A 13,990-nucleotide genomic window follows, 5' to 3' on the forward strand; every position below is an offset into this window, starting at 1 on the left:
CATATAAGAGAGTTAATCTGAATTACTCACTGCAAAGTGAGTACCAGTCTTGCACCACCCTGAGGCGGGCCTGGATCATACCAAATGCTGAGTGTACAGATTGTCAGGAGCAGTCCCTGTTCCACAGCAAGGAAGGAAAAGGGAGAGGTGAAGCAAGTGTTGCAAGGCCAGCTTTGGTTGGAGACAAGAACAGAGTCCAGCTAGTGACTGCACTGAGTGCAGGAGATTTTTTTCCCAAGACTTTCCTCTTCAGTGAAGTCAGTTTACCCATTTCACCTGCTGTCTGCACCCACTGCATCCATCGCTCTTTTTCCCCAACACTTTATCGTTTCTCTGACCCACTGAAAGCCAATTGCACCTCAGCAGCTCAGTCGGCACAACCTCCATGTGATGGCTTGGAAGGGCAGAGAGCAGGCAGGAGGGGAAGCCACATTTTACCCTCTTACTGAGGCTGCCTTTCACTCTGTAATGGCCCCTGCTGCCCTTGCTGGAGGCTTCCATGCTCTGCTTCCAGGGCTTTTCTAGGGCCTTCTGATTTGCCCCAGTGGTTGTCTCACATTAGTTAACTGGTAATTACAGACATGCTGCTTAGCTCCCATGTCCCAGGGAGCCACAGGCAGATGTTGTGGCCTGTCTGAGCCGCTCTCACACACCTCCTACCTTCCTATCAAAAGCAGCCAAGCCTGCCTCTAAGCCAGGTTAATTGCAGACTTTGAGACCACCCCACGGAGTCCTGCCATAGAGATTTCCCCATGTAACTGTAACCATTGAACATGGATCCTTCCTTCTGCTCCTTGGGATTTGGTCCAGCCATCAGCTGCTGAGGATCTTTCTTTGGACGGGGGCATTAGAATCATAGCCCCAGGGAAGGGCAAGGGCTGGGTATTGTCTCTGGGTACTTCTGAGGGAAGAATGCCCATAAAGGAGTTTTGGTTGACCTTCAGGAGGCGGGATTTCGTACCACCTTTGCTTTTCTCTCCCCTGAGCTACCCTACTAACCAGTGGAGATCACTCCAGGGAATGTTTGTTTTCAGGGAATATTACTGGCCTTTTGCTCAGCCTTTGCATGTGTGTGGCAGCTGAGAGCGGGCTGTAGCGCAGCCACAGAGCAATGCACGCCCAAGTGTTCCATCTAGTGGTGCCTGGCCGTACAGCGCCATGTGCTCCCTGCTGCCAGAGCAGCCTGGGAATCCCACTGCCAGCCCACCCTGGGCACCAGGGCCAGCTCAGTGACCCCAGCCTGACCAGTGTTTGAAGATCCTTCCTTCTCTGAAGCAGGACTGCCTCCTGCCTGGAGTGACACTCAGTTGTGGTGGAAAGAGGACTTCGAGGGAATATTTTCAGACCACCTTGTGATTGACTTGTTTCATCCTGCAGTGTTTGTGTGCAGAGTAGATGGAACACACATGTTTGTGCCTCAGCAGTGCAGACACTGAGAATCCCCACCCGTTGTATGGAGAGCTTCTCCTGCTTGCTGTGTTCTCGGTTTGGAGTAAACAGAAGCAAGAATTGTAAGCCCTAGGCCAGAGACTTGGTTTTGTGTATGTCTTTCCACTAAATCCTAACAGAAATTAGGATCTCCGGCACATGTGCAGCACTGCTGTTCCTGGAGTAACTGAACCCCAGGGGCCTCCTTTTCTTTGGCAGGGAAATAGGTGTCAGTGTTTTTGCAAAATGTGTGTGTGCTCTGTGTCCGGACACTGAGTAAATCCAGAGCATCTTCGGTGTGAATGCTCCCTTGGTGCCTGTGTGCAAGGCACTGATTTGGTGCAGTTCAAGGCGTTTCAGGCTGGGCGTGAGGAATGCATCAGACACGTGGCTGCAGCTCTTTTCACTCAGGTTTTAAAGAACATTCATCTGTAGGTAGCTGGCTATCAGAATATGGTACACCAAATCAGAGATCTCTTTTATAAATATTCATTGAACAATTATATCCTCATGCAACCTGATGGGCTACTTGGGTTATCTCCGAGGTGGGGAATTTCAGTATTTTCTCCGTTTCCTCCCCTCTTTGTCAGCTGTTGCTGACCTGACCCTGCTCCTCAGGAACTGCAGCCACATCATCTTGTCATCACCCGTATGAGCAGGGTGATGCTGGTAACAACCAATGTGGCAATGCTTCCCCTCCAACAGGCTGAGCTCATCGGGAGCTTGACCCACAAACTGGAAATCCTGAAGGAAGCCAAGGAGGGCCTGCTCGCCGACATTAAGATGAATAATGCTCTCGGAGAGGAGGTGGAGCTGTTGATCAGCACGCTGTGCAAACCCAACGAGTTTGACAAGTACAAGATGTTCATCGGCGATCTGGATAAGGTGGTGAACCTCCTGCTCTCCCTCTCCGGACGCCTGGCCCGCGTGGAGAACGTCTTGAGCAGCCTGGGGGACAGCGCCAACAGCGAGGAGCGGGTAGGTATGGGCTCGGCCCCGGCGCGCTCGGGGCGTGGGGCAGCAGCCACCACCACGGCATTACAGCGACCTCCAGGGGCTGCCGGGAGGGCAGCACAGGGCTCTTGGTGCTCATGTACCCGCAGTAGCTCAGACACTGACCCTGGGAATCTTAATCCTCTTTTGTATAAATGGCTGGGATCCCGCAGCCTTTGTCTGGACACAGAGCAGCTGTGTTGGGGACAGCCACATTTTAGCATTTTTGGGGTGGTTTTGAAACCAGATTTTTCTGGTAGTCATTCCCTTCAGGCAAGGTTTCCTGACTTTGTTGGAGCACTTTCTTCCTCCCTTTGGCAAGGATGTTCAGAGTCCAGTTCAGTGGGGTTCACATTCACTCCATAATGAGGAATTTGTCCTCCCCTCCCAGGCTTTTGACTTCGTGTCTGGGGGCTTAGCAGCCATCTCCAGAGGTGACAGGCATGGTGCTGGGAAGAAGGAAGGGGGGATCAGGGAGTGTGGTGCTGCTGGTACTGAAGGGCTCTCTCTGGGGTGCAGAGTTCACTCAAAGAGAAGCGGAAGCTGCTGGCTGGCCAGCACGAAGACGCCCGGGAGCTAAAGGAAAACCTTGACCGTCGGGAACGGGTGGTCTTGGACATCTTGGGCAACTACCTCTCTGAGGAGCAGCTCCAGGACTATCAGCACTTTGTGAAGATGAAGTCTGCGCTCCTCATAGAGCAGCGAGAGCTTGATGACAAAATCAAACTGGGCCAGGAGCAGCTCAAGTGCCTGATGGAAAGTCTCCCCGTGGACTTCACGCCCAGGGATGCAGCAGCAGCAGCTGCCCTGGCTGCAGCACTTGCTACCTCCTCCGGGGTCGGTGGTAAAACACCTCCAGCAGCCTCCTCCTCACTCTAACCTGTCCCAGGTGGAGCTGGGATACAGCCCTACCGGAGTCCCTTTGATCCCAGTACTTGGCAGATGGTCCTCTTCAAAGACAGTGGACAGAGACAGGTCTGAACCAAGATTTTAATGAAGGAAAAAAAGATAGCAATAATAAAGGTTTTATTTTCCTTTCCTTCCACCTCTGCTTCCTAGAAACTTAAATCAATGTGGAGGGGAATCTCCTGCCAGAGATGAAGAAGAATCTCACAGGAATTAAACACATGACCTTTAATAAAAAACATGACCTCCTCTCTTCCCCCCCTTTTCTGCCTACCTGACACCTCATTAAATAATGAAGGATCTAAGAATGAAGCCTTAAAAATAAAACCAACCCATTTTACTGAACATTATTGATATTTATATTTTTGAAAGAAGACAGAATGTGTAAGTTTTTGTACATACTCTAATCAGTTACTTGATTCCACTTTGTTCTGTATGTAGAAAAGACATTTAATTTTGTATTTTGTGAAGACCTTAACAAAAAGAGGGAACCCCAAAGATAGTCATGCAGTAGCTTGAAACATCTTATCGTGGTTTTGTTGCTGTTGTTGTGGTTGTTTTTTAATATAATAAAGGGCTACCAGAAGCAGCTTCACCCTGTTTCAACACATGCTAAAGATACCATTAAGTGGTCTTAGAAAGGAGATTTTGGCCACAAAAATAACAAATATTTTCCTCTTCTGGATCCTGTGATTCTCTGACTCTGGAGTTCAAACATCTTTTAGGCAATCTGCATCTCAGGAGTCCAAGCTAGCATGAAGCAAGGAATTCACTGCAGGAATGTGGAGGAAATTCTGTCTTTGTTTTGAATACTCATAGCTATGGTCTGTGTTTCTGTTGCAGCCTGAAAGATTTCCCTGAGGTGTGACAGGGATCTCTGCTGACATGATTTATAGGCCCTGCTTTGAGTAGAGTTTCAGGGAAACAGCGGGGAGAGCTTTTTCAGTCCAATCAACACATTTCATTTGCCCTAAAAAAAAAAAAATCCTACCCACTGCTGTAGTTTATTAGATTTAAAAGCACTTTTAATTCAGATTCTTTTTTTTTTCTTTTTATTTTTAGCCACCCTTCCATCTTACACTTACCAAAACAACTCACAAAGACATGGTGGATCTGGGAGGTGTTCATGTATTTTCCATTTAGTGAGTTTTTTCCTGAAAAATACAAGTCCTGCCGTTTATCCCCAGGTCAGGAAGAGGCTCCATCCAAACAGGATCTGTCTGTTTACTCCAGGAACCCACATGGCTTCAGGGGCAGCACTTCCAGCAAGTTTGGGGTGGGTAAGGCAAGTCCTGTGTGTGTTCCCATAGTACACAGAAACATCAGCTAATGAGGCTGGTGATGGTCACTGATATTTTTAGAACAGCTTATATTTGCAAGTGAGAAATGAGTTAAAGCCACAATTTTTGTGGTAAGTGCAGAAAAACTCTCATTTTGATTCAAAAATCACCCTCCTAACTGCAAAGTGTACTGAGTTTGGTAGAAGTATATATCTTGATATGTATTTAAAGGTAATTAAATATCAGACAAGTCTGAAGATTCACTTCTCAGGCAAAAAGATTTACTTCTTTTACCTCTGGCAAAAAGGGGAATACATTCATTGCTCTTTATCCCACCCAGAATTTCCCAGGCTAATTACATGATTTCAGGGGACAGGAATTCCAGGGATAGAATTTTACACTTACTGTCCAGTCGTTGTAAACTTACTGACACAAATCTGCATTTTGGGGTCTGACTATGTGAGATTTTTAAAACTGAACCTGCACTGCAGTGGCTGCAGTGGAGAAAGCCAGTACACCAAATAAAGTGAGCATGATCTGCTGCGCTACCCCTTCCCCAAAATGCATCTCAGGGAAGGGGTTTTCAGCAGCCTGGCAGTTTTTGCTAAAAATGAGCCTTATTTTTATGACAGAAACATCTGGTTTGGATAATGGTGTGGAATGCCCTACATCCCACCCTGCCACAGGGATAGACAGCATGACATGTCTGCCAGCCTGGGTGGCCTCTGTTTCTAGGTAACAGTAGGTGGGACTCCCTCCCAAGGCAGTTTATGGTACCTGGGTCAAGCACCTTCTGCAGAGCTGTCTCCAGGTAAGTCATGGACCGTTGAGGGATCGTGTGAACAGCCACCTTCAGCTGGCTACAGGCACAGCGGGAAAGCACGGATCTCCCTCCAGTGACATGAGGAAAACCCTGGTGAGAACAAAGCAGTTACACTTCTGACACATGGGGTCAGTTCCACTTAAAATCTTCTTGCACAAAACCAATACCCTTATATTACTTTTGCACATTAGCTAGGAACAGCGTTTTTCCTAGGTCAGCATCCCTTAAATTACTATCTCCAGTCAAAGCAGGCCAGCTCTCAGTGAGGCCTCATGTGCTTTTTGCAACATGCATGTGATAGAAGCGCCAGGAAAATCTAGTCATCCAACTTAAAATTGGCCTTTTTTTATCAGAGCCCTTGGGCAACTGACTGTCACAAGGAATTCACATCAGGTGCCTTCCTCAAGACTAAATCTAGCAAGGAGTGTTTACATACCAGGGTCTGTTGGTTGTAAGTTTGCACACAAGATCTTTTGTGAAGGTTACCTATAAAATTGGTCAAACCCAGAGCACACCAACAGTTTATGTGTCAGTTTATCCATCATCTTTACAACTCAGCTGCTGTCATGATTGTTTAGGCTGGTAATTAAGAGAAGCAAATAAAGCAGACTGGATAGCACTCCACACTCGCTCCACATAAATCCTGTGCTTTGCAAAACGGGGAACAGAGCGAGCTTTTCATCAGAGCCCCTGCTTTAAATCCGTGTGAGCAAACTGAGGCACACCTAGAGACCCCATCCCAGGTTTCTCCATGCCTCATTCAACCACCCTCCAAGCCAGTGTTTACGTAAGAGCTGTTTATCCCTTTGTACCCCTGCAGAGGGGACGTGTCCTGACTGTGGCACAGTGTTGCGGCTTGGCTGTGCTCCCACAGGAGTGCTGCTCGTGCCTTTGCAGCTCTGGTGTGTTACGAGGTTTTTCTATCCATGTGTTACTGAACAATCAGCCTTTGTGTCGTGCAACTGGATGTGTGTCTGTGACCAGCCTTTGTGCAGCTTGGTGTGGGTCGGTGCCAAAAACCATTGCAAAAATCCAGTCGTCTTGCCTGTTTCAAGATGTCGGGGAGATGGAGCCAGCCAGGCTCAGCAGCCTCAGACAAGCTTGAGAGGGGTGTCAGTGTGGCTCTGCCTGCTTTGGGATTAGGAAAAAGAGTTTATTCTCCCCTACACCATATAGGAAACAGCATATATGTGAGCTAGGCAGCTTTTTCCTCTGTGGTTTGCAGCCTGAGGCCATGGCCTTCTGCTAGGGCTGCACTGAGAAGCAGGGGGACTTCAAATGAGAAAATCCAGCCATATTTTTTATATTCTTCATTTTAGCACTAAATGAACTTAGAGAACTGAACTGCAAAAGAAAAACAAGGACATAATTTAGCTGGGGAGACTAAGAGCTGGTAAAAGCGTGATGGAGTAGGGGGGAAACTGCTCATGAGGTGCTTGTGCTTTTACTGAGGTAAAATAAAACTCTGATTAAACAAAGAAACAAAAGAAAACAAACCCCATCATCTTAGAAAGGATGAAATTGGAATATGAGAAGCCGTGATGGGAGGTTTTGGGAGAGAAAGGGGGCCCTGAGCAGAAGTTTTGGCGGGAACCGTTTCACCTCACAAAGGGCCCCCCGCCGCCATCTTAGGGGCTGCTGAGGGGAGCCCTCTTGGTGAGGGGCTCTGGGCACTCAGCCCTCACCAATACCTCCAAAAACTCCAAAAAGCACAGCAGGGATCACTGCCCACCCCTCCTGCTGTGTTTTTATGGCCAACACCTGTGTGGCAATCAGGGCTAGCAAGAGACAGCTGGGCTGGGGGCAGCCGGACAGGAGTCCACACCTGAGGGAGTGCAGGAGAACACACATTTCAGCCTGAAACCTGCTGAGAAAAGGTGAGTAAAGCTGTATCTTTAATGATTTTTTTTTTTCTCTTCATGGGGCACATTGGCAGCTGGATTGGAGGTTTGAGGGGCAAAACATCTCCATTTGTTGGAAAGCAGGAGCATCTGGTGTTTGTATCTGAAAGGAGGGAGCTTGCTGGCCTGTGGGTATGGGAGGGTGCCCACACAATGGGGGTCTCAGCTCCTGCCCAGACAGGACAGGTACAGGGTCTGTACCCACCTGACCCCAGGGATATCCCACCCCAGCAACATCCAGTCATGTGCCCAGAGCTCCATCGCACCCTGGGAAAGGGGAATGGTGTGGTTATGGTTTCCTGTGTGCTGCCTCAGAACGGGTACGAGGTAACGCAGCACAAGGTTTGAGGCTGACTTTCTGAAGCCAGTGGTAAAGTGCCTTTTGGTTTGTAAATGTTGGAACTGGTGCTGAGGGAGTGGGAGGTGAGGGCACAAGGGAGGAACATGGCAGTCATTTCCCGCAGAGCTGGCTGGTGTCAGCCTCCTCATTTTGTACACCAGTTGTTGGTTAATTTTGTATGTGTATTGTTTGGAAGAAATTGTCAGCCTATGTTTTGCTTGTAAATTCCATGGGAAGTGACCCCACTGGCTTCTCTTGCCTCACCTAGGGCTGTTCCTCAGCTTCCCTAGCACCCAGTTCCTGGGTGCACAGCGTCCTCTGACTGTGTTTTGAGGCTTTGACAATCAGTGCCACATGCAGGCTCATGTAGCCACAGTCACTTGGATGGCCTATTTCTGTCGAGGGAAGTTAATGTGAACTGCTCAGGGAGAGGTTATTTTCTGTGAAGACAAAGCTGCTGGTCTGTCTTAGCCCTCACTGCTCTTCTAAGTTGTGCATGAGATTTTAATTCCTGTCCAATCTATTGCTTCCAAACTCATCTTTTTTTTACAATTGGTTATTTCTTCTCATCTTCCAAGGTATGAGGGGAAAGCACCTATCACTTAATATGTGTTGATAAAACCACTGAGGTTAGAAAAGACCCTTAAGGTCAAGTGCAGCTGTGATCCTAACACCACTAAATCCAGCACTGTGCCCCTAAGTGCCACATCTCCACGTTTTCTAAGTACCTGCAGGCATGGTGACTCCACCACTTCCCTGGGCAGCCTGCTCCACTGAAGAAGTGTCCGTGTTGTAAGACACAGCCTCACAGCTGTTTTAGGGGATTTGACATTCCATTTTCTTTCACCTTGATGGTGTAAAGAAATAAAATGGTGACTGAACACTGTGCAGGGCTAAAATTCAAAAAAGAAAGAAAACCTGCACCTTTAGGCCATGTTGTGGTGCTTTCTGCTCCTCCCAACAGCAAGCAGGGCTCAGGCTTCTCCCAGAAATCTTGACACGAGTTCCCCGTGTTCAGTTGAGCACACTTGGCAGGGACAAGTGTCACTTTCCCATTCACTGTGACCCTCTCCTCTGCAGCAGGCCACGGAGTTCTGGCTTTCCCAATGCCTTGAGCAGGAGACAAAACCTTGTCACCACTCCAGGAGCCAGCCAGGGCTCTCTGCATTTACTGGTGTCACTTAGAGGAACAGGATTATTTATAGCTCCTGGGCATGGGAGAAAAGACTCAAACAGCAGGAAATGCTGGCAAAGGGATGCTTCCTTCCTTCCTACCCTTTCTTCTGTTTTCTGGTCTCCTGAGTGGTAACTGCCAGTGCTAAAAAGCAGGATAAAGCTAATTAATTCTTGTGGGAAGTCCAGGATGGGGGTGGCCCCCGGAAAGGCGCCGTTTGTACCCTGAGCACCGCAGTCAGGAACACTTGTGGCTAACCTACTTGGCAATCAGGACTGCCTGCTTAAGGGCAAAAAATGGGATTAGCTTTATTCTTGTCAGTTCTGAGACACACAGACCTCACCTGACCAGGGCAGCCGGGAACAGAGACACGGAGCTGTAAGCTGTCCTGTGCCCCTGCTACATCAAGGCCTTGCACTTTTTCAGCGTCACGTGCCTGACTGAACTTACCTTCAGCCAGATTATGTGACACAGGGAGAAACAAGCCAAGAAGTGTTCTCTTTTCCCCAACTCCCCGCCCCAAATACCCTGCAAAAATCCCAAGTCTTACTTGACAAGGCAAAGCATCAGCAAGACTTGTCTTTAGCTTTCCCTAATAAACACACCCAAGCCTCTAAACACTTAGCTTTCTGTCCCATAAATGATGCAGTAGATGCAGGACAGGGACGAATTGCTCCATTATCCGTGGCCCTGCCCAGCAGTGCAGCCAGGCTCCTGCCGTCTCCCCTGGGCGTGCCCAGCTCCTGCCACAGTGCAGGGTGAGACAGTGCTGTTGACATGAAGGCAGCCTGTCAGCCTCCCCATAAAACAGCCTGGGATGGCTGAAATACTCCACAGAGAGGTATTGCCCCACCCAAGCAGCTGGCCCAGCTGCTCAGCTGTTCAAGGAGCAGCTGTGCCTAGATTAGCCAACAGGGATCACATTCCAGCATTGGAGCAGCATTTGGCTAAGGCCTCACCTGCACAGGCTGTTACTGCCCAGGCCGCACTGGGCAGCCCAGTCACACAGCCACAGGGGCAAACTGTCCAGGCTCCCAGTTCCACACAGCATGCAGGACTTCCTTACTTTCCATCGGGTCCTCGAACGCCACAGCAGTCCCAGCTCCAGCCCTGTCTTGGGTCAGCATTGACCAGCAGGCTGTGGGGAAAGAGCAGTAGCAGACACACTCCAAGGCATCGCATGAGCACAGAGGTTGGAAGCAGAAGCGACTCCTGACTAGGTTTTTTTCCTTCTTTGTGCGCCTAATTGCAATTAGTTGTGTTCAGTGCAGTCAGGATTAAATGCCCCTGGTAACTCTGTGGGATACAGCCCTTTAGCAGGAAAGCATTCCAGACAGTGACCCACAGGCTGCCACAGGGTTTGTCACCCATACTTGACCTGTCATGGTAGCTGATCCTCTCTCTGGCAGCATCAACACCTCAAGTCATGAGTGCCAGGGACAGCCTGGAGTCTCTTAAGTCAGTCCTAAGCTTTCTGTTAGGCTTCACCTTTCATTCCACATCTTCTCCCCAGCAAGTGCAGGTAGCCCAGCTCACTTACTCTTCACTGTTCCCCAGGTGCACCAGTGCCAGCCTGCAATGCATGCAACTGCTGAGCATGTTCTGGGAATGCAAAGCTCTAGGCAAGAGCACAAGCCGTGCCAGGTGTTCCCTGTCAGTCCCCCATCCCCAGCAGGGAGCAGCATTTCGTGGTCTGAGATGGCACAATGAACACCAAACACACCCTTTTCCTTGGCTGGGACTAACCCTGCACTAGGGAAACCAGACAGGGACCACTCAGTGTAGCCAGCAGCAGCGTGAAGGGAGCAATACTGCTAAGGCAGTCTCACCCACAGTCAGCCAGGCTTTGCCTGGCTCGTGTCTAGCTCAGTACCAGCTGCAAGGCTGCAGTGTGAGGGGGAAAATGGCTGCATACACATCCCCTCTGTGCCCACCCCCTGTAGCACACACAGGAGCAAGCAGATTAGAGCAGGAAACAGCAGAAGAAGCAGCCATTGCAAGTTTTGGTTTATTTCACTACACAGGGGGCAGAAAACAAAACAAACCAAGCTATAGCTGTTAGCTGAACTTAATGGCTTTGACTTTGAAGTCACCCTCCACAGCCAGGTATTCAATTTTCTCCATGCCCAGCCGATTTGGGAACTTGAATTCTGCCTCAGGCAGCTTCACCGTGGCCTCGGTTTCATCGAAGGAGATGCATATCTGTAGAGAGCCATGAGAGGGGAGGAAGGAATGAAGGCTGACACATCACAGCTCCCAGGCTTTGCTCACTCCCCACTACCTCCAGTCTGGGTGCAGGACAGGCAAGGTGGCTGTTGCTGCTGCTGCCAAGGCCATGCTCAGCGGCTCAGCCTCCTCCCTGCCCAGCAGAGGCATAGAAGGGAGGAAGCTTCTGCAGCTGTGGGATGAGACAGAGCCAGTCTGAGTCTCACCTCAGTGCTGTTACTGCTCCGAGGAGCATGGCTTCCAACAGGAGCCCGGAGTGGGGCACTCAACACATGGGAGCTGCTGGGCAGCGCAGCTCCAGACACTTCCTTGGCTTTAGCCGCCAGACTCTTCCCCTGTGGCTCATTCCCCTTTCCAGGCTTGCTCCCTTCTGCACCACGCAGGCACAGGGCAGCATTAAAAACCTTAAAAGCCTGACTGACTGTGACCCCTCAGTGCCAAGGCCCTGTAAATACCCCTGGGGCCTCACCTCAGTCTTGTCCCCATGCTGGAAGGGAAATTCAGCCTTCCTGTCCTCCTCCCCCCACATGCCATCCTCCTTGGAATTGCACACGATGGTGTTGACATCCCCGTGACAGTCAAAGCGAGGGTTGAAATGCAGCATGAGGGTGTTGCTGTCCTTCCCAACATTCACAGCAAACCTGGGGAAACAGAGCCAGTGCAGAGGGGGTGCCGGTGCAGCAGCTCCAGCTGCCAGTGCTGACAAGCTGAACACAGCAGGAGCTCTGGCTTCCCCCAGTGCCCCATCAAGGCATTCACCACCTCGCTCACCCTTTGGCATCGGACTGGATCTTCCCTTTGACCTTGATGCACTCACCAGGCTCAACATCCAGCTGAGTAACAACCAGTCCCTGCAGGGCCAAACCACAGGAGTTAGTCCATCCCAAGGCAAGGCTTCCACAATCCTGCTTCGGCCAGGGCACAAAGCAGCTCTGGCAGACCCAAACGTGAGTTTTGTGCCAGGGGAAGGGTTGAGTCAGGCCACCTGCCTGTCCCAGCAGCCACGGGGGTCTCCCACTCCCCTAAGCAGCATAAGGTGACAAGGAGGTGTGGTGGGTTGGCCCTGGCTGGATGCCAGGTACCCAAAAAAGCCACTCTGTCACAACTGAATGGGGGAAGAAAATACAACAAAAAGCTCATAAGCTGAAAAAACGACAGGGAGAGGTCACTCACTGATTACTGTCACAGGCAAAAGAAAGTCAGCTTGGGGAAATTAATTAAATTAAAATCAGAGCAGGATAATGAGAAGTAAAATAGGCCTTAAAAATGCCTTCCCCCCTCTCCTTGCCGGGCTCTACCTCTTATCATTCCATGGCACAGGGAGGCAAGGAAGGGGGCTTACAGGCACTTAATCTCAGGATGTTTCTGCCACTGCTCAAGGTGAGGAGCTTTCCCCCCCTCACTGGGGGTCCCTCCCGCAGTTCTCCTCTCCAGTGTGACTCCTCCATGTGAGCTACAGCTCTTCGCCAACTGCTCCAACATGGGTCCCTTTCCACAGGGTCACAGCCTTCTCCGGGCACCCCCCTGCCCTGGCAGAGTCCTGGCTGGGCTGCAAGTGGATTTCTGCCTGCCTGTTGACATCCATGGGCTGCAGAGGGACAGCTGGCCTTGGCCTTCACCACAGGCTGCAGGGTGTTATCACACAGGCACTCCTGCCCCCGCCAGCACTGCATCTGTCTTGGAGCCTGTTGGCCTTGGCTCTGCCCGACATGGGGGAGGCTTCTGGCAGCTCCTCACAGAAGCCACCCCGGTAGCCCCCTCGGTTACCGAAACCTGGCCACACAAGCCCAGTGCAGGAAGCGATTCGCCAGCTGCTAGGGGAGCAGTGCACCGAGCTCCCTAACCGTGTGCCGGCTCAGGTGGGGAGGCACATTGCAAACCAGTTTGCATGGGCACTGCTCCCCAGCCCCCTCACGCTGCCCTTGCCCTCATGCCTGCTCCCTGCTCTGCCCACACACAGCCTGCTGAGGTCAGGGTTCCTCGAGTCACTAAACTGCTTATCCCCACGGCACTAACTCGGCCTCCTGGCTCTGGAATGCAGCCGCTGCGCCCGGGGGGTCTTTCGAGGAAAGGAAAGCTGCGGGGCCAGGGGAGGGTTAGAATACACTGCCAGCCTGCTTTCCTCTCCCGTTGCGTTAAGAGTTAACCCACTCCTGCACCCAAAAGGCATTTTTCCAGAAGAAAAATACACAGATTTAGGGAAAAAAGTATGAAGAGTCTGGAAACTACTGTAGAGTTGCAAAGGGACCCAAACCTTTAGAGTAGTTGAGAACATAAACACTCCTCAGCTTCCCCATTTAGATAACATGCTAGAGAAGAGGAGAAGAAATACGGCTGGTCAGCCCTAACTATTCCTCCCACAGCCTCATAACAGCCTTTCATTTCCTCCCGGCTAATCCTCTCCTCCTACCTCTGCCACCACGCCCAAACCCCACAGGCAGCCCAGCCGTGGTCCCGGCGCTGCTTGGCACAGCTCCCCGGCTCGCAGGCGGCACTCACTTTCTCCATGCTGCAGACAGCACCCCCGTGGGCACGGCACCCCGAGCCGCTTCTCCGAGCGCGGAGTGACGCAGCGCCGAGCTCCGGCCGCTGAACTCAGCCGGGCGGGACCATCACAGGATCGCGGGGGGCAGCTGCTGGGCCCGGAGCCTCCCAGCGCTTTAAAGGGGGCGGAGGGAGACCTCCGTTGATGCTGTTCTTTGCAGGCGGTTTGTAGGTGATTTTAAGAACTGGTGATTGTGTGCTTCTGCGGGATTCTAAAAATCTTTACTGTAAGCTCTCCTAGCTGCTATGCAGCGTCTGTTGGCTCCGATCCCAGGAGCCGGAGTGCTGCTCTGTGCTAGGAGCGAGGTGGCTGCTTTTTGTTCGGCGATCTGTGTCTAAAATCAGGGTTGGAAGTCCTCGTGTACCTGCTGCCAA

The 13,990-nt window shown here is 50.9% G+C and overlaps 2 protein-coding genes across 7 annotated transcripts in view; one reads left to right on the plus strand and one right to left on the minus strand.

The window, feature by feature from the left end:
* The window catches only part of SHROOM3 (shroom family member 3), a 69,567-nt gene extending 65,657 nt beyond the window's left edge, over positions 1 to 3,910 (plus strand). For all 5 annotated transcript variants that reach the window (XM_040064011.2, XM_058420598.1, XM_040064012.2 and 2 more), the window contains 2 exons: positions 2,134 to 2,406; positions 2,941 to 3,910. In XM_040064011.2, coding sequence (XP_039919945.1) covers positions 2,134 to 2,406; positions 2,941 to 3,300 — 633 coding nt within the window. In that variant the 3' untranslated portion in view covers positions 3,301 to 3,910. The remainder of the gene's footprint in view (positions 1 to 2,133; positions 2,407 to 2,940) is intronic.
* A 6,925-nt stretch (positions 3,911 to 10,835) lies between these two features.
* Positions 10,836 to 13,703, minus strand: LOC120752638 (16 kDa beta-galactoside-binding lectin). 2 transcript variants are annotated; one of them, XM_040064017.2, is made up of 4 exons: positions 13,571 to 13,703; positions 11,843 to 11,922; positions 11,541 to 11,712; positions 10,836 to 11,047 (listed from the first exon to the last, which is right to left on the minus strand). In XM_040064017.2, the coding sequence occupies exons 1-4, from the start codon at positions 13,577 to 13,579 to the stop codon at positions 10,904 to 10,906; spliced, it is 405 nt and encodes a 134-aa protein (XP_039919951.1). In that variant the 5' UTR covers positions 13,580 to 13,703; the 3' UTR covers positions 10,836 to 10,903. The 2 variants fall into 2 exon arrangements, with proteins under 2 accessions (XP_039919951.1, XP_039919949.1); XM_040064015.2 differs by lacking the exon at positions 13,571 to 13,703 and adding an exon at positions 13,326 to 13,402.
* Positions 13,704 to 13,990: the final 287 nt, after the last annotated feature.

This window comes from Hirundo rustica, chromosome 5 (genome assembly GCF_015227805.2).
Source record: "Hirundo rustica isolate bHirRus1 chromosome 5, bHirRus1.pri.v3, whole genome shotgun sequence".
NCBI lineage: Eukaryota > Metazoa > Chordata > Aves > Passeriformes > Hirundinidae > Hirundo > Hirundo rustica.

What these genes read in the sequence shown, in the direction of transcription:
- LOC120752638 (XM_040064015.2), bottom strand. Translation starts at nt 13,346, where the DNA reads ATGTTCTCAACTACTCTAAAG. An exon ending in ATCCAGTCCGATGCCAAAGG is followed by an intron (nt 11,713 to 11,842) that starts GTGAGCGAGGTG and finishes CTGTTTCCCCAG; the next exon opens with GTTTGCTGTGAATGTTGGGA. An exon ending in AGCATGGGGACAAGACTGAG is followed by an intron (nt 11,048 to 11,540) that starts GTGAGGCCCCAG and finishes GGCTCTCTACAG; the next exon opens with ATATGCATCTCCTTCGATGA.